A 26,170-nucleotide genomic window follows, 5' to 3' on the forward strand; every position below is an offset into this window, starting at 1 on the left:
CTGTCGCGGATAGACACCGCCAGGCCGGCGGTCGATCGATGTGGTCCTCGGTCCAGGCGAGCGAGAAGCAGCAGAGCGGCGGTGGGATTGTTGTTTTGGACGGATGTGTTTTCCAAGTCGCAACGGGTTGACGAACACGCGCATCCTGGCTCGGCCACAGCCGCGAAGCCGAGAAACTGCCCCTGCAGAAGCCGCTGCCCAACTCTTGCACGTGAAAATTACATCGTCCATCCCATGACTCAATATCGATGCGAAACGAGATGAGCAGACCACATCCTGGATGAAAAGTACTTTGCGGACAAGATAGCTCAAAGCACCTCCTCCAATTTCGACAGATTCGCGCTTGATGGCCGATGACATGTGGCGGCCGCCTGTCAATCGACTGATGCGTACGCTGGATCGATCGTTCTTCCAGCGGACCGTCGAACTCAAGGCCGCTCGAGTGTTTGACAACAAGAACATCTCCAAGTGTCGGTCAGCCCTCGAGCGCAGCAAGGACGCCCTCGCTCAGGAGAGGCTTGGCAGCGTTCACCCAGATCCAGACGCTGAGCGCGCAGGACAAGGGAAAAAATGTATCTTGCTGCGCCCTGAGGTGAGATCAGCCCATGATGCGGGCAACAATGGATCGCAGCTCAACGGTGCGAGTAGTCCTTGGCCCCATTCGCCAACAGTGACCGAGTTGGTTGAACAGGAGCTTATCGCTGTCATCCCATTTCATTTGAAGCTCGACTACGGCTACTGGACCTATCACGACATCATTTCTGCGATTCTGCCCGAGGACGATCAGGGTGAGATTCCCTCCGGTTTCTCCCAAGTCGGGCATGTGGCACATCTCAATCTCCGCGACGAGTACTTGAAGTATAAGAACCTCATCGCCGAGATCCTCATGGACAAGAATCCGGGCGTTCGCACCGTAATCAACAAAGTCGACGACGTAGGCGAAGAGAGCGAATACCGAACATTTAAATACGAGGTCTTGGCAGGTCCTGACGATCTAAACGTGACCATATCTGAAGAGAACTGCACGTTCAAGTTCGACTACAGCAAGGTCTACTGGAATAGTCGCCTCAACACGGAGCATCGTCGCCTTGTTGCCCTTTTCCAAGAAGGCGAGGCTGTCTGCGATGTCATGGCAGGCATTGGTCCCTTTGCTGTCCCAGCCGGAAAGAAAAAGATCTTCGTATGGGCCAACGATCTCAACCCGGACAGCTACGCCAGCATGAAGGATGCCATCACCCGTAACAAGGTGCAGGACTACGTCCAACCATTCAACGAGGATGGTAGAAAATTCATTCGGACGGCTGTCGCTGAGCTAGCGCAAAGCAATCGGAGTGTGGACGTTTTGAGCAGGCCGTCCAGAAAAGAACCCGACGCGAAGCCTGAAGTCATCAAGACTTTAAAAGAGCCAAAGACATTTCAGCACTTTGTGCTCAATCTACCGGCCACTGCGATCACTTTCCTCCCTAGCTTCATTGGTCTGTACCCTCCAGAAGTACTGCATCACCTACCAAAAGACTTGGATCTACCACTCATCCACTGCTACTGCTTCAGCACCAAGAGCGACGAAAACATTGAAGAAGGCTTCAAAATCTGCGAGGAGCTATCACGCCAGCTGCAGCACGAAATGGAACCCGGCAAAATCGAAGACGGTGGCGTCGAAATCTACGACGTCAGAGACGTGGCTCCAAAGAAGAGGATGTTCTGCGCGAGCTTTCGACTGCCCAGGGAAGTCGCCTTTCGAACAGCACCTGCTGCTGCTGTAACCGAAGCTGTCGTGCCTCCTTCATCGTAAGCTCTAGCCTCGTAGGGATTGCTGCCAAGCTTCCACAGCTCTCGGCGTGCGGCTTGCGGACAGAGGCGGCCGATGGAGTGCTACAAAAGTACAGACGAGCATTCGAATCCGACTCAACGACGGCATTAAGATCGAATAGACCCTGTTTTCTCCGGAAAGCAAAGTCGACGACGGCAAGAGCACTCAGCACAAAAAGGTTTCAAATTCCAACCACTGGTCCTCGAACTTCTTCTTCTTCTTCCTCCACTCAACCAACAATCACCAATCTTGAAAGCAGCAACCATCGCAATGGCACCACTCGTCTTCTTCGTCGGCGCTGCATCGAGCGGCTTCGGCAAGGGTATCGCGTTGGAAGCTCTCAAGCAAGGCCACAAAGTCATCGCCACTGCCCGCAACTCGTCCAAAATCTCCGACTTGAAAGACAAGGGAGCTGTCACCTTCGATTTGGACGTCACCCATCCCCTCGAAGAACTGAAACCAATTGTCGACAAAGCTCAGCAAGTGTACGGCAGAATTGACATACTCATCAACCCTGCGGGCTACATCTTGGAGGGAGCAATTGAAGAAGCAACGTATGTCACCACACTCCATTCTCAAACACACCCAACTAACCCCGACTCTCAGCCACCAAGAAACCTACGACCAATTCAACGTCAACGTCTTCGGCGTAATCAACCTAACCCGCGCCGTCCTCCCGCACCTCCGCGCCCAAAAATCCGGCACAATCGCGCACTTCGGCAGCCTAGGCTCCTGGCGCGGCAGCCCAGCCGCAGGAATCTACTGCGCAACAAAATGGGCCATAACCGGCTTCACCGAATCCCTGCGCGAAGAAGTCTCCCCCTTCAACATCCACGTCATCTCCATCGAACCAGGCTACTTCCGCAGCGGGTTCCTCAACCCCGGCGCGAGGTTCTCGACCCAGAAGCGGATTGAGGATTACGACGACACGGCCGTGGGCGATGTACGGAGGGCGTTGGAGAAGACGGATAATAACCAGCCCGGGGATGTGGAGAAGGGGTGTAAGGTGATTGTGGATGTTTTGGCGGGTGCTGGGAAGAAGGTCCCGGTGAGGCTTGTGTTGGGGAGTGATGCGCAGGCGGTGATTAGGGGGAAGTGTGAGGAGACGTTGAGGTTGTTGGATGAGCAGAAGGAACTGTCTTTCAGTACGGATTATCCGAAGGGGGAGTGAGGGGAAATAGCGATGGGTACAGTGGATGGTCGGCACGAGACATGTGATTGTTTTTGGGAGCTCGAGTCTCGAATAGTGATAGTCCAAGAGTTCGTAATGCTACACGGAAGATTGTGAAAGTTCACCCCTACTCACCCTACGGCAGACCATCAAAGGAGGGACACTCTCACAATTCAAGTAAAACCCGTGGTGCCAGGTCATAACAATGGCTTTTCTATCATAGCATTCTAGTCATCTCATCATAACAATAAAGCCCACAATCGCCAAAGAAAGATAAAAACGCCAGCAAAGACAAAACAGGGTATCAATCCTACAACCACCTAGTCCAGCGACAAACCTCACAACTCATACAATCCCCCACCCCATCAATCTCTACCAATCCTCACCATGCCGCGTCTCCTCCGCCTCTTGAGGATCCTCCTTCGTCCCACCAAATAGCCCCGTCGCCCAGACCTTGACGTCTTTCAATTTACCGTTGATCCACTCAACCCAGGATTTATCCTGCTCGTCTTGGGATTCGCCGTCTTCCACGACGGGTCGGTCGTTCGATGGTGTTGGGTTGAAGGCTTCGTCTTGGCCATTTTCTGCGGCCGGGGGCGGGTCAGAACCTTGTATAGTTGGCGGGGGGAGATTCTCGACGCCAGGTAAGTCAGGAGGGAGTAGCTGTGCTCCGAAATCGACATCTGGTGGATCATCGGGGATGTCAGGATGTTCGTTCGGATCGTGCAGACCGATCGTCTTGAACGGAAGTCGGATCGTTCCATTATTAGGTTTCGGCTCGATGCCGAGGGAATCGCAGATGATGTTGTAGACCTCGATGTTTTGAAATGGGACGACCTGGCTGCCTTCAGCGTGAGGGAATGCCGGACCTCTGGCGATAAAGATGGCGCGCATGAGCGGGTTCTCGTTGTCGTATCCGTGCAGACCGCGAGGGTTGTAGTCTTCGTCCTTGGACAGGGCGTCTTCGATGTTGAACTCGCCCTTCGTGACCACGGCCCAGCCTGGATTGGGAACGATCCAAAGAGGGGCGATGCGGTTGTTCTTGGTGAAGTGGTAACGCTCGGGCATGTTCTTGTCTCGCAGATAGACGTCGAAACTGCCTTTGTACTGGGGTAGGTCGGCTTTCGAGAGCAGCTCCTGGTAGAGCTTCTCAAGCTGTTCCTTAGACTGGTCTTTCGGTCGGAGGCCGTACAATGGCCAGCCATCGATGTGTTCGATAAGGTCTGGATCGAGCAGGTCTTCGAGCTGAATCAGTCGTTGATTGGATGTGGTCGCCATGCCATGATCTGACACCACCACAACGTTGACGATATTGGTCAAATTTCTCTCCTCCAATCCACTGAACAACGCCCCCAGCACACCATCCACCTCAGCTATGGTAGACCTGATATAGGTAGAGTTAGGACCATACGCATGGCCGTCCGAATCGACATTTGGAACATATTTCAAGATCAGCTGCGGTCGTGGAGTCTCCGCTGAAGCACCAGGGTCGTTCGGTCCAGGCAGGTCAAGCCAGCCAAGCACGCGAGCGACCTTGTTCTCAAGCTTCTCATCTCCCTTGTACTTGTCGACGAATGCCGGCTCCTTCGTGCCGATGTGAGCCTCCGAGCCAGGCCACATATGAATGGCTGAGCGCACATCTTGAAGTTCAGCCGTCTCCCAGATGGGTTCAGCATTCCAATACTCGGGCTTCATGCTCTTGGTCGGGTCATGGTAGGTGAAGCCTTGTGCCATGATCGGGTCCCAGAAAGTATTGCCCACAATGCCATGGCTCTCTGGGTGCATTCCAGTGACGAGAGTGAAGTGATTGGGAAAGGTCAAGCTCGGGAAGGAGGGGTTCATGTACTTCGGCGATACGCCTTGTTTGATGAACGATCCAAGTGTAGGGGTGAGTCCTCGGTGTAGGAAGTCCGCTCTGAAGCCATCTAGGGAGATAAGGATTGTCGTAGGTGCGAACTCATGCGTACCGTTGGACATTGTCTTCGCAATAGTGGTCGGCTTCGTCTCTTCGACGGTCTCGGTGGAGCGAGTCGCCTTGTATGCGCCAAAGAGCAGGGCAAGGAAGGCCACCGTGATTCCAACAAAGATAGCAGCAAATCTGCTCACACGCGAGCACTTGGATGACTGATTCGCCCTATTAGCAGACTTATCCATTGCATTGTTACTTTGTCCAACCCACCTTCCGCTTCGCATGCACTTGTCTAATCCTCCCCAAATCCGCCTCACTAGAGTTGGCACTGCTCTCCGCACTAGAAGAACGACCACCCTCCTCGACCTTATACAACAGCTCACTCTCATCATTACCTCCCCTAGAGCGCCGTCCCGCCTTCCGTTGTCGCCGCCGACTCCGTTTATGATCGCCTTCGTTTCCGTCCCGCCGAAAGATATGCGCCAACCCGCCTACATCTTGCGTCTTCTCTGGGTCTCCCGCCAACGACCTCTCAGCCTCCTCTTCAGTTTCAATAGTGTCGCGATCGTGGCGCTGTACGTCGGCAGATGTCCTCGAGGCCGTTTCGTTGTCCGAGTCCATCGAGTCGTTGCCCACGGGCTCGTCCGGCTTCTTGCTTTGCGGCGCAGTCATGACCAGCTGCTACATAGGTAAAATGAGCGTTCTAGCCAAAATCGGCGTGTCGTATAGGTTTGTTGCTTGTTCGAGGAAGTAATGTCGGCGGTGGTAGAATGCGTTGAGCAGGTGAGGTGCTATCGTCAGAATGTATGCCTCAGGCAGACAGCCCCAATTCTGAGGCTCAACTTCACCCCAGCGTCGATCGCCTCGGGATCTTGCTAGCACATGCAAACGAAAACGAGTGACGACATTCAACGAGACAAAAGTGACGATTGTAGCTCATGTCGTGTGATGGTAGTGGACGAAGGTTGTGTCGTTCGGACAGGAAGAAAGCGACATCTCATTCGCCTCTATGACCACCAAGCCCAGAGCGAATGCTCCTGGCTAGGACAATGCCTCGTAGAGATGGAACATATGTCAATCACCAATAATAGTCTCATTCGAGCAACATCGGGGTCGCCTTTCCCCTCGCAAATGCTAAGTTAAGATACATATGTCACAGCCATAGTCCCTCCCTCTCTTTGATCTGGAAATCGATGCAGCCATGTAAAAACGCCCAAGATCGCCGCCGGGTGCAGTCAGAAGTGCTGCTGTGCTGTCGGTCCGCCATCTTTTCATAAAGCCATCCTTGCCGGGCGGACGAAGCGTGAGCAACCTCCAGCACAAACCATTCAACTCCGAAATGCTGCTTTCTTCCGACACCTTCCCATCCCCCTCCGTAAAAGCAATCCGCAAATATGGTATAGAGCTTTAAGAGTCAAGACGCCTTGCCGGAGACACTTGTCGAGAACGAACCCGCACACGAGGACGTATTGTGAGATCCCCAGCTTTCCGATCCTCCAAATTCAACAGTGTATCCCCTTCTTTCGTGCAACGTAGTGTTGACTTATGGCGCCAGATGTTGCTATCTTCCGTAGCCGTACTCAACACCCGTCATAGCTCCGGCTGCGGGAACTTGGCCAAAAGGCGCTGGTCCTTGTCCATTGCTCTGTCCTGGGTTGAGTGGGGGCAGTGAAATGCCAGACGCCCCGTTCGTCTGCGATTGCGATTGTTGTTGACTGAGCTGGGACGTGAAGTGGCCATAGACATGGGGCGCCTGCGGATCAAGTCGTCGCAGATGTTGGTGCATAACCTGAACCTCCGTCTTGAGCATTTCATTCTCCTTGTGCGCTTCGCGGCCGTAATCCGAATCTCTTTGCAGGCGTTGAACTTCCGAGTGAAGGTTGCGTTCGTTAAGCTGGGTGCTGCGGATATATTCGATGGCTGTTACGTGTCAGCATGGCTCCTGGAAAAGGCTTCCTGATCGAACATACCCTTCGTGAGTATCTCCCACTTGCTAGCCTTTGTACCACCATTCGAGGGTACTGCCTTGTTGAGCTCTTCAAACAGATCCTTCATCTCGCTCCTTCGCTTCCTCTCGGCTAATTTGTGGCTGACGCGAAGTTCTGGAGTTCGGCTGTAATTGCCTACCCCTTGCGCGGGGAGGCCTTCATTCTGGAGGCTCTGAATGGTTCGATGCTGCATCGTGTGATGGTGGGTAGTGGCTGAGTCTGAATCAAGGTCAGCGTTGTTTCATGAACAAGAGTGTAACCACACTTACCTTCGTCGAACCTCCTCTGCCCGGTGGGCATCTGAGAATCAGTTGAGAAGATGCTGCTGCGCACCGAGGATGCAGCAAAGCTGTTCTGTCTCGAGATGCCTTGGTCAAGACTTGACTCTCCGCTATCTGATCCTCGCCGTTCCTCCTCTGGAATCGCGCTGTCTGGGAAAGCCCATGCGAAACCTTGGGTTGGCTTTGCAGCAGTAGGGTCAGGAACGCCAGGGCCTCGTCCAACTGGCATGATGGGAGGGGCGATTCGAGGTGCTTGGTTCTGTCGAGGACCCGCTCGCGAGCTGAGCGGTGATAGTGGAGTTTGGCCATTGGGTCGACGAAGACTGGCAGCTAATGACACCTGCGATGTGTTTGCGCTTTCGTATGGCGATGCTGGCCCATTGATGTAGAGGTTGTTCAAGCCCTGGTGCATGCGACTGTCAACGCTGCTCCGCCGCGAGTCGAGTTGTGGAGCTAGGTCTCTACTGTCTCGGTTGAGTTCGCGTCCTAGGCTGTCGCGGTTGTAGCTACTTGCGCTGTAGCTGCTGTCGCGGTTGAGTTCGCGTCCCAGGCTGTTGTAGCTGTCCCGGTTAGATCCGTCCTGGAAGCCTTGGTTGATGGACGGCAGAGCGCTACCAGCAGATTGAGCAGAGTTGGGGACTCGGGCAGACTGCGGTGTGCTTGGTACTGAGTGTCTAGAAGGCGAATCGTCAGGGTTCAACAACGTGTGCACTTGCAGCCCGCTGTTGGCTGAGTTGTCTGTTCGCCTGGTGGTCAGCATGTTGTGCTTGGGGGGATGGCAGCGAGTGCGAGGTGTTCGCAGAAGAGCCGGACTCGAGTACAATGGAGACAGTGGCTTTGGATGGAATGCTAGGCTAGACATGAAGGTGTTTCACAGTCAGGTAGTGGGCCTAGGCCACTGGAGCAAGGCATTGGAATGCTGGAGGCAGTGGAGACGACTCACGCTTGCTGTTGTGCGGCTGCGGCCAGGTGCCAGAGTCTCGCGTTGAGTCAGTGGCGGATTGCTGGTCGGGCGAGATGGGAGCGGACGGCGGCAAGCCATTGGTGAGGCTGCTGATGGAGGGCAGGTGAGCCTGCTGTTGCTGTTGCTGGGCGGTAGGATGGGACGCCATGGTGGCACCAAATGGTTGTGCTCTCCCTCAGGATGGGTCGGCGGCGAGTACAGCAAGGCCGACGGCGGCGGCGGCGGCGGTGGTGGTCGTGAGGCGACAGCGAGAGGTGAGCTGAAGCGTGCAAAGGCAAGTGCCGAGCGGCGACGATGGCTTTAGTCGCGCAATGGCTGGTGCAGATCGCGCGCGCAGGCAGGGCAGCAGAAGAAGCAAGCCGTACAGCGGGATTGGAAGAATGGCACAGGCGTGTCAAGGTCGGGGGCGAAGAAGGCGAGCGGACGAGGATGCTGCTGGTGCTGCTATGCGTTCCGCGTTAGCTTCAGATACGCAGCGTGGTGCGGTGCGGGATCGCAATGTGCACCTCTGGTCGGAGAATAAACGTACGTGTGGGTGGGAATGGAGTGCAAGGGAAGCGGACAGCGTCGTTGATGAGCGCACGAGAAGGGAGGTCGGTTCCCAGCGCGCACAGCGAGGGCTCTCGTGGGGCCACTCGCACAGGGACGTCAGGATATGGCTCGAAGCGGAAGGGGCTGCAGGCGTTCGCGGAGCGGGCAGCACGAGTCGCAGCGACGGCGGCGACGATGTCTGGGACGGGAGCCAGGTCTCCGGGAGCGTTGGGGAGGGGTGGGCAGCGGTCGTGGTGTGCGTGTGGGTGGGTGGGCGAGTCGCGACGGCAGAGAGGGAGTGGGCGAGCGTAACACTGGCGCGGGCGGCCGGTCAGTCAGTCAACGGGCGGTCCAGACAGACAGACAGGGCAGCGCGCTGGTGGAGATATTGGAGTGAGGTACGGGCGGAGAGGTACGGCGGACTGCAGACAGACTGCAGCAGCTGGAGAGAGTGGACAGTCGAGTCGCTCGGGAGTGCCACGCGCCGCCGAGTCGAGTGTCGAGTGGTGGAGGCACGTGTGCGGTCGGTGTGTAAGCGGATGATCGCTGGGGCTCAGATCAGGTTCAGGTTCAGGTTCAGACGCTGGCTGGTTGGGGTCCGGAACAGCTGCTTGCGTGCGGCAGACGTTGGTCGTTTGGCCGTGGTATCGGTGGGCGCGGACGTCCAGCTGGCGAGGTGCTGCTGCTGGTGATGATGATGCTGCCGTCGCCAGACGAATGGATCAATGAATGGCTGGCGGGTGGCGAGCAGAGCGTGGTTGGTGCTGCCGCTCGCTAGAGTTGCTACTGTAACTCTGGCCCAGCGCTGGCAAACTCAACCGTCAACCTTGGAGCACGCAGCGCAGCACGCAGAACTCAGAAGCAGCGACAACCCGGCTTCGGGCGCAACGAGGTGTGCAACGCACGTCTGCGATACGCTGCCGCCCTAGCGACTGAGTTCGCACGTCGATGATCGCACGCTGCTCGCGTTGTGCCGGGCCAGTCTCTGTCGACCAGTGCCTTGCATGAGTTTGGAGCCGTCCCCCGATCTGTGTCTCGGTGCGACCCTGCCTGCCTGCCTGCCCGCTGCTGTCAAGCCAGACGGCAGTGTGTCACTTGCGAGGAGACGCCGCGCCGTGCGATGGATGATATGGGGCGACGGAGGGGTGGGTGGTTGTCAATGGGTGGTGGTGGTGACGACGGGGGAGGAACGACAGAGCAATGCCACGAGCATCCTCGCAGCGGCTCCGTCCACTACATACGACTACTACCACGCCGCCGCCGCAGCTTGGACGTCGGCGTGGGATTGCAGGTTTGGGGGCGGCATCTCCAATCGCAAGCACTGATCGACGCTGCTAACGAGTTATTCACACGTGGACGAGATTTCAAGGATCTGCACATCTTCGCCCGCATTCAGCGCAGGGATCCAATCGTCCCGCAAACCCGCCTGCCAGCAACGACAGGGCCACGCCATGCCATGGCTCCAACACCTCGCCGTTGCGTATAGCGCAGAGCGCAGCAGCAATAGTAATCTCGCTCGCCCTGCGCTGGAGGCTTTGTCGCCGTCGCGTCCTCCGATATGTCGAGGAGCCACGCCAGAAATTGCAATAGCAGACCGCGGAAGTCGCCGTTCGCTTCGGGTGTCGCACAGGAATCTCACAAGGGGGAGCGCAACTAAGATAACGGCCCAATTTCGCTGCCCACATTACCACCTCTTGTCCCTGTCGCTTTCCCTTCGCCACTCCTACTCATCGTCTGCGCCCAGCTCGTCAAACTCCAAACAAATCAGCTGAGCGCCCGGCAGCCTCATCGCACTTGTACCACGAGTCAACCGCCGCTGAGGCTTCGCTGCATGACCAGATGGGGAAGGTCCTTCATCCGACCATGCGAGCTCAGCGAGGCGCTGGCTTGTCGAGGGCCAGGGCACGTGAATATCCACGATTTGGAAAGGACCTCCAGCAAATCGGCAGGCCTGGCCGCCCGGTCGTCGGTTGCACCACTTTCGACCCATCCGCTAAGGTGAATAAGATCCGCCGCCGTAGCGTCTCTCACGCTTTCCCGATGTCTGGTCATGGCTCGCGCTGTGGAGGGAAGATCCTGTGGAGATCCCTTTTCGGATCAGCCCCTCAGCCCAGAAAACCTGCTGCTGACTCCGCGGACCCTGCTTGTTTGGTGAACGAAATGACGAGAATCGTGGTGGTTGCAGCCGGGCAGAACACTCGTCCCCGTGCGGCTTCTGTGTCTTCGTCGACCAGACAGGCGCACAAAGAACGACTGCTGCTGTACGCGCCGTCTGCAAGACCCCGGTAGCTGGGAAAGTGCCTGTACGACTGTCCAAAACCTTCTGAACGGGCATCACGCAATCTGTTGCCGGAGACCGATAGGCTCGCTTGCCACTCACATATCTCCATCACTTCAAGCAACGTCTTACGCGATGTTTTAGAAACGGCTGATTGCACACCTCTCTTCTGCACGTGCCATAGCACTCGTGGATAGTAACCATGGCCACGGTATTGATCGACATACATATGGCGCGAAATTTTAATGCCAGACATGCAGCATGCTAGCCAGCAGCAGGTCAACGGAAATGCACCCAACCTGATTGTCATGCTCTTTGCCTCGTTGGTGTCGAGTCACGTCAATCTCATATCGGCTCCTATAGGCGGCTGTTGTTGATGCCACCTGTGCCTGTTCATCGCGAACTTGCGAGCGTTGACGGTGGCTGCCGGCCTGGACCTGTCGTTGTCCATGTGGTGCGAGTGAAATGTAATCACTCGAGTCTCCGCCCGATGCCATCATTCCAGAAGGCAAAAACGATGCAGACATCCGAAAGCCACGACGGCCATGCACAAGGATGGCAGCATGAGTGTTTCCCGCATGGTGGAACATCACGTTTCCGCCATTATCGCGAGAAAAGTGATGGCATGATCCCGGATGTCAAAAGGCTGTCGATGGAGTTTATGTGTCTATTTCTTCTCTTTTGACGACACCGCTCCATTCGCCGCTTCTCTGGCCTTCTTCCTTTGCTGAGGAATCCGCCAACTGGTCTCCCACCCATATAATGCTCCGCTTCCAAACACCAAAGCCGACCCGATTACCATCTTCGCATTCAGCTGGTGTCCAAACAGGAGCGTGCTCATGATGAAAGACACCAGCTTGCGAATATTCAACACTATCGTCACAGTGACCGCAGAAGACTTGGCGGAGAGCAGGTTGACCCCCGATATGCACGCCAGTTGGGTCACGGCATTCGTGAGCAAGAACAAAAGGCCCTGAGGCATTGTTTCAACCGATGCACAAAGAAGTTCGAGAACGTTGTCCCCAGCAGCGAGGGAGCCCTTTCCTCCCAGGTCGTCCGCCAAATATTGTCGCACGTTGACGTGTGGCGTTGCTGCAAGCTTCCGATACTGGTCTCGGAGTGTGCCAGCAAGAGGTACGAAGAGTGGCAAGCTGAGGACGTGCGAGTAAAACAGATTCTCTGTCCAGCTTGCCTTGTACATCGCGTACGTGTCTTCTGTGTATGCACCTTGGAATGCAGAGAAAAACTGGGCTATGAGCAGAATCCCCAGACCTTGGGCGAATTCCCATGTCGAGGCACTGCTTCCAACGGACATTGACTTGCCCTGCAGGTAAAGTCAGTACAAAGGTCGCGAAGCTTTCGTGATGGCTCACCTTGCTCTCTGAATCAGCCCACGCGCTGATGAGGACGCCGCATGTGAGAAGCACGACGCTGAAGATTTGCAATGGGCTGTAATGTTTGCCTCGAAGAGCCCCTGCAATCATAGTCGTGACGCTGCCAAAGCTGCGTAAAATGATGTGCACCGGAACACTGATGTTATAGGCAAACGCCCAGTTATTCAGCATGTTGATGCTGAAGAACATGAACGCGATAAATGCCCATCTTGAAATCGGCACCTTGGTCGGACGCACTGTCAACGGCGCACCAGGTTCGAATTGCGTCAGATAAGCAAGACCAGTCGTCAACACGAACTGCGTCAAGGTAATGATCAAGCCTGGCGTTCAATGAGCTTGACCTCCCTCCGCGGTGAGATAGAGCACAACATACCACTGCTCGATTCAAGTCTGGGTAATGTGTCAGCGATGCGTGTGAGGTCTGCAGAATCGTCTCACTTGACAATCGCCTCGAGAGCGAAGACATTGGTGCAGCAGCCACCGAAGATCAAAGCCGTGGTGATCACGGGCTCGATTGCTGGTATCATCGTGTGGTCGCTAATAACATGTGCGGCATTCCATCTGTGCAAAGAGAAGGATCCATGATGTTGGACAGGGGAGCGAATGTCCAAGCGTCGCTAGCGTGGCCGAGATTCCGCCGACAGATGGGCGCTCCTTCCACTCTGCGGACGTGACGAGATGAGAAGGCCTCCACAAACATCTGCACTCGACATCCTGTGCAACATGAATGTCGCGCCTGCTGTGTGAGCTGGGCGTCTCAAGATGCACCGTCAGTGAGACCAGATGTCTGACACCATCTGTCCCATTCGGAGATTTTTATACAGACACCTGGGAGACGACACTGCAGCTGCATCTCATTGTTTGAGGGACTTCAGTCCCTTGCTTGAAGTACGACCCTCCTGGCCTTGTTTCTGGATTTGCCTATAGGGGAAAGACTTAAGATGAGGCACAGGGGAGATCAGATCTAATGAAGACTACGCACGCTGCTCGCTTTGGCAAGTGTGGATGTTTCTGCGATTCAACGAGCTGTGCAGAAGTCGTCTTTCGAGACAAGAAAGGGCAATAGACTGTCCACCTTCCGACTTTACAGGGTGCAGACATGTCGTTGCAGCTATAACCTCTTCTAGCACGAAGACAGCATCTCGAGGCGGACGACATGAACCAACGCTTCTCATGGTGTTGTTGATGTCTGTCAAAGACTTGCAGCTTGAGAAGAGCGAACAGAAGTGTATGCTGTCATCTGGCCAACTCCTCCAATGGTCAGGACTTTGCCCGTCGCTCGCCAGCTGTTGCATCTCCTTGGATACTGTACGCGGCTCCAGCGAGCCTTGAACCACACAACACACCACAAAGCTTTCCAGCATCGCGATGACTCGGAGGACCGGGTGTGTGAGCGTAAGATCAACTGCTGCTATCATAAAACTCACGAGAATATTCGCAAACCGCAGGTGACGGCGCGATCTCTTCTGAAACAGACACATTGTGCCAGCCACGTTGAAAGCACTCACCCTCGCACGCCTCACGCGTGCCTCAACGACTCGACAACACGTTCACCTCTCACGGGAAACCCGCGTGCTCGAACGTCTCAAGACCCCAACCCTCCAGCCAACCATCCGCCCAAAGGACCCCTCCCCTCCCCTCCCCACGGACCCAAGAAAACCTCTCGGGCCATAGCAAAGCCAACCCGCACGTACCCGACGGATGTCACGCCAGGAAAGGGCCACCCGAAAATGTCACGGCCACCCATGGTACAGCAACCGCACCCACACACGGCACACACCGCTCGACGACAAAGCAAGCAGCAGCAGCCGACGGGAAAAGGCAAAAAGGACAATGGGTAATTTCGGACGAGCGACTAACGAGTTCCGCCCCGCTCTCGTCGTGTTCGTTGATTGAGACAGATCCGTGTGCGAGCCATGAGCGGCCTGCGTGGTGGACATGTTCCGTATACCAGATTGCTGTTACGTTCTTGCTTCGCCTTTCCCGCTTGAACCACTGGATCCGTTGTTCGACGTCGGATCCGAGGTGTGGTTGTTTGCTTGCTGTTAGGGTTGCACACGAAGTGCCATTGAACAGCATCATTAAGGTGGGATAGAAGGGTTTGAATATGCACCAGTGCAATCAGCGTGAAACTTGTTCGACTTTGCTGTCGATCCGATCGATAGCTTGACGGCGGCGACCACCGGTTGACAGCGCTGTTGTGCGACGCTTGTAGGTCCCTGGAAGTAGTTCTGTCGAGACAACGGGTTCTTTCCAACGCATTACACGATCTCGCTTGTGGGAAGAAGAATTGAAAGTGGCACGGTAAGAAGCAGTAATATGCGAAGAAGATCAAGCCGACTACAGCTCTTCTTTGTAGTACTCTTCCTCGCTGCCTTCTTCTTGCTCGGGCTTTCCCCCCTTCTCTGCCTTCTCTGCCTTCTTACTCTCTTTCTTCTCCTTACCCTCGACCTTATCCTTACCATACTTCTTCTCACTCGAGCCCTTCTCCCCCTTCCCCTCTTTCTCCTCATCCTCATCCCCAATAATCCCACGATACTCCCGCCCACGTGGCGTATCAATAACATCCAACTTCCAATTCTGGCCCTGCGCGATCTTCTCAAGCTCCTTCTTAAGCTTCTCCACCGCCTTCGGATCGCCCAAGCCCAATTTCTCCAGATCCTCCTTGCCCAACACCCGACCGTCTGAAGAAGCCACTGTGTCAATATAAGTCTCTTTGCCCGTGCCGCCAACGATGGAGGACTTCTCTAGTTTTTTACCTTCGGGCACGAGCCTGTGTTCTCCGACGAAGATGTCGCCGACTGGTAATTGCAGTGGTTCGTAGCCAGTTCCGCCCAGGGCGGCTGCTGCTTCTGCGTTTGCCTCCCAGACTTTGGCGTCGTTTTCGGCGGCTCGAAGGGCTTTGAGGTCTCGTTCGTACTCTTCGACTTCGTCTGCGCGCAAGACTGGTGAGCATTTGACGGGATTTGCTTGATCCTTTTGTGGTGGGAGGAAGGCAACGTCGTTGCAAAGACGGGGCGTCTGGATGACCATGAGATAGGCGCATGTGCTGGTTTCCTTGATCAAAGAGATTCGATCGGACGACTGAGGGTTGCAATGAAACTATAACACGGTCAGCAGTAGCCTGTGGGCTTTCACATCTTCCACGTCCATACTTGAACCTCAACCTTCCTCTCCTTGCCAGTCAAATCGCATACCGTCCCACCTCCCAGCTTCTGGACAAGATATCTAGTCTCACCCCTCTCCACCAGCTCGCCATGTCCGCTCCGCAGCCTCTTAGCACCTTTGCTCATCTCCAGTGCAACTTCGCCCTCCCACTCCTCGTCCTTAGGCGTGTCATCGTGGTCCAGCTGTTTGGCATATGTCCCCAACATGAAACCTGGTACGCCTGGGTCTTCCATAGGCGGATAGACTGGCACCCCTCTGCTCGGTGGCAGCTGATGGAACTGCTTCACGCCTTGGTTGTAGCAGAAGCGATAGCTCCACCACCCGCTTATGAAGAAGACGCAGTTGTCTTGCATGCCCGAAAGCAGCTCCCATCCACGATCCGTTGCGCGAGCCAGCTCTTTCTCCTCTTCCGCCCGTGTCTGCGTCTCATTCACTCCCAGTCCCTCGGCGGCATTCTTCACTTTGGGCACGCTACACAGCCAACTCTGCCCGTCCAAAACCAGGTTCTCATACTCGACCTGCTCTTCCTCATGATCACTTCGGTCATCTGACGCGCCTTCGTTCTGTCGATAATGGTCTATTTGCGAAGGTGGAGGATCTCGTAGACTATCGCGGTCGTTCTCGTGTTGAACGTGGAGCTTCTGGCTACTTGACAGTCGCGACTGTGCTGCTTCTTCCGAGATCCACTCATCCTGGAATCGAATCTCGTATTGGGGGAACGCGAGCTGCAAGGCAGATATCAGTACGTGCGATCTTGGAGAGCTATAGTCTGCGACTGACTAGATCGTCATTTGGACTGAATGAATGCTGGGACGCTGATGCGAGGAGGACCGCGCTTCGCAACAGCGCTGGTAATGCGAGGAAGCGCTTCATGATTGCGCTTGTCAGCTAAGCGGTTGGAGAGGAGGTGGGCTGGATGTAATATGGTGGTTGCGACAAAGAGGCGAGGTGTTCAGTAGGTCGTCTCGCTTCTGCGAACGCGGAAGGAAGCCGCGTGGCTGCTTCAACGACACTTGCATACGAGCTTCGACTACGGACAGTGACTTCACAATGCTCCTTGGTTTCGAGACACAGCTATGACCATCCTGGTTCAATATTGAGGCCATAAGAAGTCTTCACTGGCCTCAAGAGGCCAACATGTGGCGCGGGGTCTAATGTCAAAGACCACATGGGCCAGCACACGTAAACACTCTCTGTCTACCAGACTGTCAAGAAGTGCCGTCATGGCTTTACACGACGGCGAACATTCTCGAGTCTCACTGTGCCCCTACACACAATCCTGTACTTGGACAGCGTTGTACGTCTTCGAATGGCAGGCGTGAGTCCTTCACATCGATGAGATCGGCCAAGGTGCACTTCGCGTCGCCTCATCGTCTTATCGCTTGGTGAAAACTGGGCATCTTCGCAGCTGATGCATCGTTCGCTTCTGTGGATGTCTCTCAGATGACCGACCACAGCCTGTCTTTGCTTTCTGAAGATCTGCCCGTCTACCTTCGAGATCAGAAAATGAGCAGATGTCTACGCATCGCCTTTCGTATCGGGGGGGGGGGGGTTTGCCTATCTCGACGGTTTATACTGTCGACACAGCCACAAAGAACGATGTCAGTTGTTCATCTCAATTGGATGTCGAACAGGGAGGAGGACGTGCGTTCTTATGGGACTTGTGAACGCCTAGTTCTCTTTCCCTTTAACTCCGTGTCTTAACGCCGCAATGACGAAGCTAACACTCCTTCAATCTACTCTTTTCGCAGTTAGCACGCTGACATACCGCATATTTCCCCTGTTTCTCTGCTGTGAGTCACAGCTGCAGCCGCGGTATCGTTGCAAGAACAGTACAGCAACGAGTAGGAGAGGCAGAGCGAGGTGAATAGTGGGCATTTTAGCTCCCGCTTCGCACGGACTGGCGTAACCTAGATCGTCATCGGCCCCTCTGCTTCTTCGGCCCTCGTCCAGCCTCAAAGCAGAGACGCCAGCAGCATTTCTTTGCGCCTGCGCATCGTCCTGGTCGCAACAAGGCCGACACACAGGCTCGAGGACCACTTGCGACCACCAGCACAACGCGCGCGCTGCCAACGCTGCCTATTCACGGGACCGGACAAAGTATCTCTCTGACCGCCGCTCTTCAGCCGCGCACACCTGCTCGTGCTCGGTTTGGATCCGATTCTTCAATCGCCCTTCTCCTCCAAACCCAACACCTGCGTTCGCGCCTTCATCAGCGCGCGACTCAGCCTGTGAAAGGCGACTTCCTCCTTGGGCCCCAGTAAGGCCACGCAAGACCTCGCGCATCAGCGCCAGTTCACCAACATGCCTAGTCCCAACCAGCCAACTCCCCCTTCCTCCACATCTTCCAACAATGGCGCATCGCCCGACGGTCAGCAACCGTTCAGAGTTGTGCGAAAGCGCAACCGAATCCCTCTCTCTTGCGCTCCTTGCAGGCATCGCAAGTTGAAGTGCAACCGCGGCCATCCGTGTGATAACTGTTCCAAACGAGGTGATACTGCTTCTTGTAGCTATGCGACTCCGGGAAACCGGAAAAAGGGCGCTGCCAACGGCGCCAATGCCTCGCCAGACGACATGCAGAATCGAATTGACAGGCTGGAAGGCCTTGTCCTTTCGTTGATGACGAGCGGACAGTCTGGGTCTACAGCAGCTGCACAAGCCGCGATTGACGGCAGTAGGAGCAACAGCCTGAGCACAGGCTCCGACCTCAACAAACTGGATGTCGGCGGTGCGGATATGATACGGGAAGAGGGCGAGAATGGCGAAGAGGAGAGCGAAGTCGAGGGCATATCGCGCGGCATTGGAATCATGAAAATGGACAATGGCAAGGCGGTCTTCGCTTCGGATGCGCACTGGTATGCGATCCTTGGTGAGATCAGCGAAGTCAAGAAATACTTCGAGAGCCACAAGGAGGATTACAAGCAACACATGGCCAAGGTACAGGCTGCGAAAGCGGACGAAAGCCCTGGCACCGCGTTCTTACTCCAAGGAGCTCCACCCAAGGACAAGGCAGAACTTCTTGCATCTTTCCCCTCCAAGGCGGACGCTGATAGATTGATCGCGCGATACTTCAACGCCTACGATCCTTCAGTACACATCATTCATGGTCCATCGTTTCAGAAGCAGTACGACAGACATTGGCTGAGCCCCACCGATACGACCGTCATTTGGCTTGGGATGTGCTTCGCCATGATGACTTTGGCGTTGCAATCATATCACAGAGCGGGAGACGAGCCGCCAGAGTATCGAGGCAGATCCCTGGAAATATCTCACGAATATCGCAGACTCACCGCTCAGTGTCTGCAAGTCGGAGACATTACGCAGCCAACACCACAGATACTGGAGACGCTGGTTTTGCACGTTCAGGCAGAGTACGGGCGCAGCAGAGATGCTGAGCCTGGTGTCTTGCTGATGACCAGTCTCTGTCTGAGGTTGGCTATGCGAATGGGCTATCACCGCGACCCAGGTCCCCATCCAGCCATATCGCCTTTCTACGGCGAGATGCGGCGTCGAGTGTGGACTTTTGTCCGGCAATGCGATTTGCTGATTTCATTTCAGTTTGGCCTTCCAGCTATGGTGAAAACAGATCATGCCGATACGGAAACTCCTCGCAATCTATACGACGACGAGCTCTATGAAGACATGAAGGCTCTTCCAGCGTCGCGGCCGACGTTCGAGGCGACCCCGATGTCTTATATGATCACCAAGGCCAAGATGACTTTCTTGTTTGGCCGCATCGTGGAGCGAGCAGCTTCGGTGACGAATCCTCCTTCATACGAAGAGACGCTCAAGTTTGACAACGAACTTCGAGAGACCAGATCGCAGCATCCTCCACTTCTTCAAATGCGCTCGTTCCAAGAATCAGCTCGCGATCCGGCGAATCTGATCATGCAGCGACTTGGTTTGGAGATGGTATACTTGCGATCTCTGTTCGTGCTGCACAGGCGATTCATCTCGCGAGGGAGGGAGAATCCAAGATATGCGTACTCTCGACGAACTTGCATTGATGCATCCATGGAGCTACTTGCCCATCAAGCCACCCTCCACCAAGAGTCCCAGCCAGGCGGCCGGTTGAGATCCGTCAAATGGTACATCTCCTCTTTGACGACCCACGATTTCCTCATAGCAGCCATGCTGGTGTGCTTAGACCTGTACCACACCGCGGAGGCGGAGAGAAACGGGCCAAAGGCAAACTCACCGCAATCACCGCTGGTGTCGGATCTCTACGACGAGGGCAGACGAGAACAGATGATGCAGTCTGTGGAGCACTGCATCACCATCTGGGAATCGGTGCGCGACCAAAGCATGGAAGCTTACAAGGCGTCCACGGCCCTTCGAGTGATGATTGAGAAGCTCAAAGCACATCAAGAACGTCAACGAAACGATCCTGGTTACGCTCAACAGGCGGCCAACTCTTACCCAGGTCGTGCCCCGAACTTTGGCATGTTCCCGAATGGCAATGTTGCGGATGTGAATACCGACGATCTTCCGCCAGAGCAATCTGCAGCGATGACACTGGGCATGCTTTCGTCTGGTGGGATCTCACCTGGACCTGGCTTTGGCATGAACCTGTCGCAGATGACTTCGGCGGCTGAAAAGCCCTCGTATCCATCAAGTATGGCGGGTCTTCTCAACGAGCCGATGGCAACGGAAAGAACGGGTTTGACACCTCAGTACTCGGGTCCGGACGTGAGCAGTATGAACGGTATATCTGGCGCCGCCAGTCCCATGACACAGATGCTTAGCCAGGGCAACTTCATGGGGATGGAGGGCATTGGCGGCGATATCGACTGGGGTAAGATACCGATCATTCCTATATCATAGTATGATGACTGACTTGACTTGCAGGTGCGTGGGATTCGTACATTCAAGGCACTGGAACCGGTGCCATGGATGCTAGTCAGATGTGGCCTCTCAATCTAGATCTAGCCATGGACACGGGTGGACAGGCGCAGCCAACAGAGCAGAATGGTGGAAGCAGTAATCCGGCAGGAGTCTTCATGGGAGCGAGAACACCCGGAACCGGCAACATGATGTGAGGCAGGAGTACAGGCGTTAATGCAACAGGCGGGCATGTAATGAGTAGCACCAAAAGCGTACACAGGGACGACCAGGTAGAACAGGGCAGATAACAGCGGCTCTTCCAGCGAGTTCGGCACTTTGATGATGACGGGATTGGTATGGAAATGTGTACGGCTATGAAAACAGACTCCTCTATGATCACCAGCATTGCGAGTGTTGTTCCAATGACAGAACATCGATAGATCGTTTAGTGTGTGTGGTCCGTCGATCGAGTAGAATCCACCGGCTGGTGTTGCGCTTGCATATGCGAACTCAACGAGTTCAATGCTTTTTCTATAGTGATAGCGGCAGTGATATGGATGGTGTGCCAGCGGATCTGATAGTTGGATGTCACGAACAAGGATCAGCCTGTGAAGGCTGGATTTAGCTGCAGAGGGGATTGAGAAACCTCCGCCATTGACGCACCTCTCCCGTTCTGCTTGCTGCGCGATCGCCTACACAGCTCCAAACCACCCGTGCCGTCGTCGCCCTCTCCCTTTCCCACCACCCCATACGAGTACGCCGGCGCGCCTGGACATGGCCGCGGCCGGAGAGCAGTTCCACCTCCACCGCACCACCACGACACCACCAGCTCGACGCGACTAGGCCAGCCCGGGGCGAGCAGCGGGGAGGAGGACTGTGTCGGGACATGTCCCACTCGACGTCTCATGGGCGCGAGTCATCTTCACGTCGGACCAGCAAGACCGCCTACGACTCGCAACGCTTCGAGCAGCGGCGCGAGAAGGCCAAGAGCAGCCAGAGCTTCGCGCAATACCAAAATCTCTACCAGCAGCGCGCCGATGGCCTGCGGAGGGGGAGCCTGCGGCCGGCAAACGCAGACCCGGATGCGGACGAGTTGGGCAGTAATATCGGTGCGGGAGGAGGTGTTGGTGATGGAGGTGCAGCCCGTGCAGCAGCATCCGAGCGGCCTCGCCTCAAAGCACGAACTAATAGTGCCCCCCTTGTCACTGACCGGGGCCGCTTGACGGGGGGCCAGCAGCAGCAACGCCGCGACGATGATGAGTCGCGCCGCCAACACCGCCCTCCTGCCCCTACCACCACTGCTCCGTCTCCGAACATAGACGTCGACGGCCAGGATGAGGACGAAACTCTCGGCGTCGTAGGTGCGATACGCCAGTTCCACCCTTTTCAGACCCCAGAGGTATGTCCGCTCGTCACATGCGTTCGATCGCGAGGCGCGCATATAAACGGGGATACACGCTAATCAGGCACCTTCGCCTTACCAGCTCTCGGAGCCATTGCCAGAAATCAACATCGCAGTCATCGGCGCCGAAGGTGTCGGCAAGTCGACATTTCTCCAAAACGCTCTCGAACTACCTTCTCTCCCACCCTCGCAAGTCGCCGAACGAAAGATCCCCATTGACGGAAGTCTCTACCTTGTACGACTGCTCGAGCTGCCGATTGAAGATCTGGATATTGACGACGATGAAACGATCAATTGGCCGGACACAATTGAGGATAAGATGATGCCGAGAGTTGATGGTGCATTGGCATTGTACGACGTCAAGGATAAGGCAAGCGTTGATGAGCTGCCTGAAATGCTAAGTGAGTCTACACTTTGCCGACAACCATCTCCCCATTGCAAAAATTCAAGCTATATGCAAGCTTTCTGCGAGTGGTGCTGATCAATGCTTGCCTTACACAGCTGCGATCACTAAAGCTTCCCTACCAACGATACTCGTTTCGTGCAAGTGTGACACTCCACCTTCAGAACGTGAGCTTGATCCAGAACAGGTTGAGAAGAGGGCGAAAGACGCCATCGCGAGTCTCGGCACGTTGCAAATATCAGAGATACGACCAGAGAGCCACAAGCGCGGGATTTTTATGATTCTGAACAACATCATCAACTCTCAGCAAGAGGAACATCTACGGAGCTCGTCGGCAAGCCGTCGCAGGGCACAGTCCAGCGCTGTCCGTCCAGTCTCGCCGCGACATTCTGGGCCTTTGGGACATTCGCGTGCCAGCTCTGAATACACCGGCAGACTCCTCAAAGACCAATCTCATTACAGACACGACTCCACCATAGCTGGCCACACCTCCAACGATCGCCTGCGGGTGCCGCAGGACGATCAGATGAATAGTTCATTCTTCATCGAGGAGTCTGCGAGCGAGGCCTCACGGACGTCTTCTCGCTCGTCTGTGAGCGGTGAGCAACAAGCATTGGCAGGAGCGACACCTTCCTCGGGCAGCTTCTCTGAACAGGGTGCTACATTCGACGAACTGGTTGAACGGTTACTTGCACAACCCACTTCGAAAGCAGACCTCAAATTCGCTGCCATCTTCCTTGCATTGTACCGAAAGTTCGCCGCTCCTGGCAAGTTACTGGAGGCCGTTGTTGAGCGTTTTGATGCGCTGGAACGCGGTGGTGTCCCGCAGATCTTCAAGACACAGACGCAGCTGCGCTACGTCAATCTTCTAGAGCAATGGGTGGGCTGGTACCCTGGCGATTTTGCATATCCCAAGACCAAACGGCGGCTACGAACATTCATATCCAAACTGGCGGAGCTTCGAATCTTTGCGTCTGCGGCGAGAGAGATCAGTGTTGATATCGAGAACGTGCGAGAAGATGACGATACCAACTGGGCATTTACCGACAAAGAGCGGGAAATCTCTGGAGATGACGCGCGCAACTCGATGTCTTCAACTGCGAGTACGCTGATTGATGACCCTATGTTTTCCATGGAGCACGAGCTGAGCGGCAGCACCATCAACGAAGACGGTTCAACAGACCATCTACCGAAGTTCGCGAACCAGATGATGGCTCATGTCGAGCAGGCTCAGAGACAGGCCCAACTCCTGGAAGCAGTCCCTCGCAATCCACTAAGCAAGGTGCAATGGCGAGCCTTGATGGAGATTCCCGACGATCTAATAGCCAGAGAGCTTACCAGAATGGACTGGATCATGTTCTCATCGATTCGTCCACGAGACCTGGTCAGAAACATCTCACTCTCGAAAGACATGAAGGCTGCTTGCAAAAATGTTGTACATGTCAACCGCATGACTGATCATTTCAACCAGCTGGCATGTTGGGTCGCAAACTACGTCCTTCTTCGGGACAAGCCTAAGCACAGGGCATTGATGCTGGAGAAGTTCATGCGAGTAGCCCGAAAGCTGCGAGAACTCAACAACTACAACGCTCTAGGGGCCATCATCGCAGGCGTTAAATCTACTTCCGTGCATCGATTAGGCGCCACGAAAGAACTTCTACCGCAGGCGGTAGGCAAGGACTGGATGAAGCTGGAGATTCTCATGTCACCTTCTCGCTCATACTTTGCTTACCGCCTGGCGTGGGAGAACAGCTCGAGTGAGCGTATACCGTATCTCCCTCTTCATCGACGAGATTTGGCTGCCGCAGAGGAAGGCAATCGAACTTTCACCGGGGATGAGAACGAGGGCCGAATCAACTGGAAGAAGTTTGAGATCATGGGCGATGTCATCGTCAGCTTGCAGCGGGCGCAGGGTATGCCGTATACGAATCTAGGTGGTCCCAAGGGGAACGACCAGGTTCGAGAGCTCATCCTCGATGTCAAGCTCATCAAGGATGAGGAGGTAAGCAACCCTCCATCTCTAGCATGATATTGATACTGACATTGATACCCAGGATCTATATGAACTCAGCTTACAACGTGAGCCAGCTGCCGGGACCTCAGGAGGTCCATCAGCGAAATTCCGAGAGTTCTTCAAGCGATGAGGAGTCGCGAACATCACAAGAGGGGTTATGAGACCTCACAGTGCATTATCTGTTGACATCTGTGAATAGACGCAATGAAGCAACGAAAGACAACGGATCTATGACGAGAAGAAGGAGAGAGAGAAGAGATATTTGTAACATTCTGGACAGAGACGGCCATTTTGGAGAAAGAGCAGCAGCAGCATTTACCAGCTGAGAGATTTACCCAAGGGCGTCGAGGGTGGTGGGAAAAGGGGGGAGGAAAGGAAAAAGTCTTGAATATGGAGAGGGGATCTAGAATCTGTATAGCCTCACGGCTTCCAAACGTTACATATTTGACAGCACCCGTTGCGATCGTCTACTGATTGATATATGGCCCTGCAGACAAATCATCCAAGCGCACCTGCCCACTTTGGTCTTGTGAAGGCGTTTCTGAGCCAATCGCAGAGCCGAAGCAGTGACTTCACGAGAATGGATATTAGGCTAAACAAATGCTAGGCACTCGAGACACATAAAGACGACCATGGAACGAAAGCATTCCTCGTTCCCCACCAACAGCTTCGAAGAACAACGACAACAACCCAACCAACCGAAAAAATCAAAGAAAAATGACAGACTCCAAAACCCTCGTCCCAGAAGACTTCTTCGCCGACCCCAGCGGCCGCGTCTTCAACGACCGTCTCTACATCTACCCTTCCCACGATCGACGCACGAACATCCCCGACGACGACAACGGTTCGCAGTACGACATGGCGGATTACCACGTCCTCTCGATGGGGGAGATCGGTGGGGAGGTCACGGTCCATGGCAAGGCGTTCGGGGTCGAGGATGTCCCTTGGGCGGAGAGGCAGTTGTGGGTATGTATTGTCGATTTCTTTTCCCCGCGTCGAGGTGAATTGATGGTGTATAGGCGCCCGACTGCGCGTTCAAGCATGGGAAGTATTATTTCTACTTCCCCGCGCGGGATCGAGAGGGGGTTTTCCGCATCGGTGTCGCGGTGAGTGACACCCCTGAGGGGCCTTTCACGCCGGAAAGGGAACCTATCCGGGGGAGTTTTAGTATTGATCCCGCGGTGCTGGTGGATGATGATGGGGAGGCGTATCTCTATTTCGGTGGGATTTGGGGCGGGCAGTTGCAGGTACGTTGTTGTATCTTCGCAGGGTGGTTCGGATGGGACCGGGGACGGGGCTGACGATGATGATGAATGAAAGTGTTGGCGGACCGGCCAATTCGACCCCGACGCATACTCGACGATGGAGGCCTCTCGCGATGAAGACGCGCTTATGCCAAAAGTCGCCAAGTTGAGCCAGGATATGAAGTCTTTCGAAAGCGGCGTGCAGGATTTGATCATCAACGATGATATCGATGGGAAGCCGATTCGGGCGGGGAGGCATGATCGGAGGTTTTTTGAGGCGGCTTGGTTCGTATATCCTCTGATCAAAAGGAGGGTTTGGTTGTGGCTGACGGTTGATGTTTTTGTTGTGTAGGATGCATAAGAGAGGCGGGAAGTATTATTTCAGTTATAGCACTGGTGGGTTTCGCGGGTTTTTTTGGTGATGTTGTTGGAAAGGGGGTTTTTGTGCTGATTTTGGGTTTTTGTAGGGGATACGCATTATATCGTTTATGCGATGGGGGATTCTCCGATGGGGCCGGTGAGTTCTGTGACTGCCTTCGAGATGTTGCATAGCTGATTGTCTACGATTCTAGTTCACCTACGCCGGACGCATTCTGGAGCCAGTCCAAGGCTGGACGACGCATCACTCCATCGTCGAATTCAGGGGCAAATGGTATCTCTGCTACCACGACACGTCCATCTCAGGAGAAAACAATCTGCGATCCGCAAAAATCAGAGAGCTGGTCTACGACGACCAAGGTCACATCAAACTAGCTCAACCACAAGCATAAAAAGGGAAACCGTCCGGCT

At 54.9% G+C, this 26,170-nt stretch overlaps 10 protein-coding genes across 10 annotated transcripts; 6 read left to right on the top strand and 4 right to left on the bottom strand.

Annotated features, from left to right (window-relative positions):
- Window positions 1-346: 346 nt before the first annotated feature.
- On the top strand, window positions 347-1,792 carry M409DRAFT_17754 (uncharacterized protein; the record flags this gene model as incomplete). Its single annotated transcript, XM_033804201.1, has 1 exon — window positions 347-1,792. The coding sequence occupies one exon, from the start codon at window positions 347-349 to the stop codon at window positions 1,790-1,792; it is 1,446 nt and encodes a 481-aa protein (XP_033673410.1).
- A 288-nt stretch (window positions 1,793-2,080) lies between these two features.
- On the top strand, window positions 2,081-2,981 carry M409DRAFT_35599 (uncharacterized protein; the record flags this gene model as incomplete). Its single annotated transcript, XM_033810421.1, has 2 exons — window positions 2,081-2,364; window positions 2,417-2,981. 2 exons carry the CDS (start codon window positions 2,081-2,083, stop codon window positions 2,979-2,981), a joined length of 849 nt encoding a protein of 282 aa, XP_033673411.1.
- A 372-nt stretch (window positions 2,982-3,353) lies between these two features.
- On the bottom strand, window positions 3,354-5,562 carry M409DRAFT_17756 (uncharacterized protein; the record flags this gene model as incomplete). The annotated part of the gene is made up of 2 exons (XM_033804202.1): window positions 3,354-5,105; window positions 5,161-5,562. The coding sequence occupies 2 exons, from the start codon at window positions 5,560-5,562 to the stop codon at window positions 3,354-3,356; spliced, it is 2,154 nt and encodes a 717-aa protein (XP_033673412.1).
- Window positions 5,563-6,451: 889 nt separating this feature from the next.
- M409DRAFT_50208 (uncharacterized protein) lies at window positions 6,452-8,271 on the bottom strand (the record flags this gene model as incomplete). The annotated part of the gene is made up of 4 exons (XM_033811479.1): window positions 6,452-6,810; window positions 6,861-7,097; window positions 7,148-7,897; window positions 8,103-8,271. 4 exons carry the CDS (start codon window positions 8,269-8,271, stop codon window positions 6,452-6,454), a joined length of 1,515 nt encoding a protein of 504 aa, XP_033673413.1.
- A 232-nt stretch (window positions 8,272-8,503) lies between these two features.
- M409DRAFT_50209 (uncharacterized protein) lies at window positions 8,504-9,979 on the top strand (the record flags this gene model as incomplete). The annotated part of the gene is made up of 3 exons (XM_033811480.1): window positions 8,504-9,185; window positions 9,458-9,546; window positions 9,584-9,979. 3 exons carry the CDS (start codon window positions 8,504-8,506, stop codon window positions 9,977-9,979), a joined length of 1,167 nt encoding a protein of 388 aa, XP_033673414.1.
- A 1,620-nt stretch (window positions 9,980-11,599) lies between these two features.
- On the bottom strand, window positions 11,600-12,853 carry M409DRAFT_17758 (uncharacterized protein; the record flags this gene model as incomplete). Its single annotated transcript, XM_033804203.1, has 4 exons — window positions 11,600-12,256; window positions 12,306-12,646; window positions 12,700-12,716; window positions 12,765-12,853. 4 exons carry the CDS (start codon window positions 12,851-12,853, stop codon window positions 11,600-11,602), a joined length of 1,104 nt encoding a protein of 367 aa, XP_033673415.1.
- Window positions 12,854-14,666: 1,813 nt separating this feature from the next.
- On the bottom strand, window positions 14,667-16,367 carry M409DRAFT_50211 (uncharacterized protein; the record flags this gene model as incomplete). The annotated part of the gene is made up of 3 exons (XM_033811481.1): window positions 14,667-15,428; window positions 15,482-16,219; window positions 16,275-16,367. The coding sequence occupies 3 exons, from the start codon at window positions 16,365-16,367 to the stop codon at window positions 14,667-14,669; spliced, it is 1,593 nt and encodes a 530-aa protein (XP_033673416.1).
- Window positions 16,368-17,798: 1,431 nt separating this feature from the next.
- On the top strand, window positions 17,799-20,533 carry M409DRAFT_63187 (uncharacterized protein; the record flags this gene model as incomplete). The annotated part of the gene is made up of 2 exons (XM_033815473.1): window positions 17,799-20,289; window positions 20,343-20,533. 2 exons carry the CDS (start codon window positions 17,799-17,801, stop codon window positions 20,531-20,533), a joined length of 2,682 nt encoding a protein of 893 aa, XP_033673417.1.
- Window positions 20,534-21,204: 671 nt separating this feature from the next.
- M409DRAFT_63188 (uncharacterized protein) lies at window positions 21,205-24,267 on the top strand (the record flags this gene model as incomplete). Its single annotated transcript, XM_033815474.1, has 4 exons — window positions 21,205-21,717; window positions 21,803-22,121; window positions 22,222-24,125; window positions 24,178-24,267. 4 exons carry the CDS (start codon window positions 21,205-21,207, stop codon window positions 24,265-24,267), a joined length of 2,826 nt encoding a protein of 941 aa, XP_033673418.1.
- A 587-nt stretch (window positions 24,268-24,854) lies between these two features.
- On the top strand, window positions 24,855-26,151 carry M409DRAFT_17761 (glycoside hydrolase family 43 protein; the record flags this gene model as incomplete). The annotated part of the gene is made up of 6 exons (XM_033804204.1): window positions 24,855-25,103; window positions 25,157-25,384; window positions 25,458-25,666; window positions 25,734-25,777; window positions 25,849-25,898; window positions 25,954-26,151. 6 exons carry the CDS (start codon window positions 24,855-24,857, stop codon window positions 26,149-26,151), a joined length of 978 nt encoding a protein of 325 aa, XP_033673419.1.
- Between the last annotated feature and the right edge of the window lie 19 nt (window positions 26,152-26,170).

Source organism: Zasmidium cellare, assembly GCF_010093935.1.
Source record: "Zasmidium cellare ATCC 36951 unplaced genomic scaffold M409scaffold_3, whole genome shotgun sequence".
Taxonomy (NCBI): domain Eukaryota; kingdom Fungi; phylum Ascomycota; class Dothideomycetes; order Mycosphaerellales; family Mycosphaerellaceae; genus Zasmidium; species Zasmidium cellare.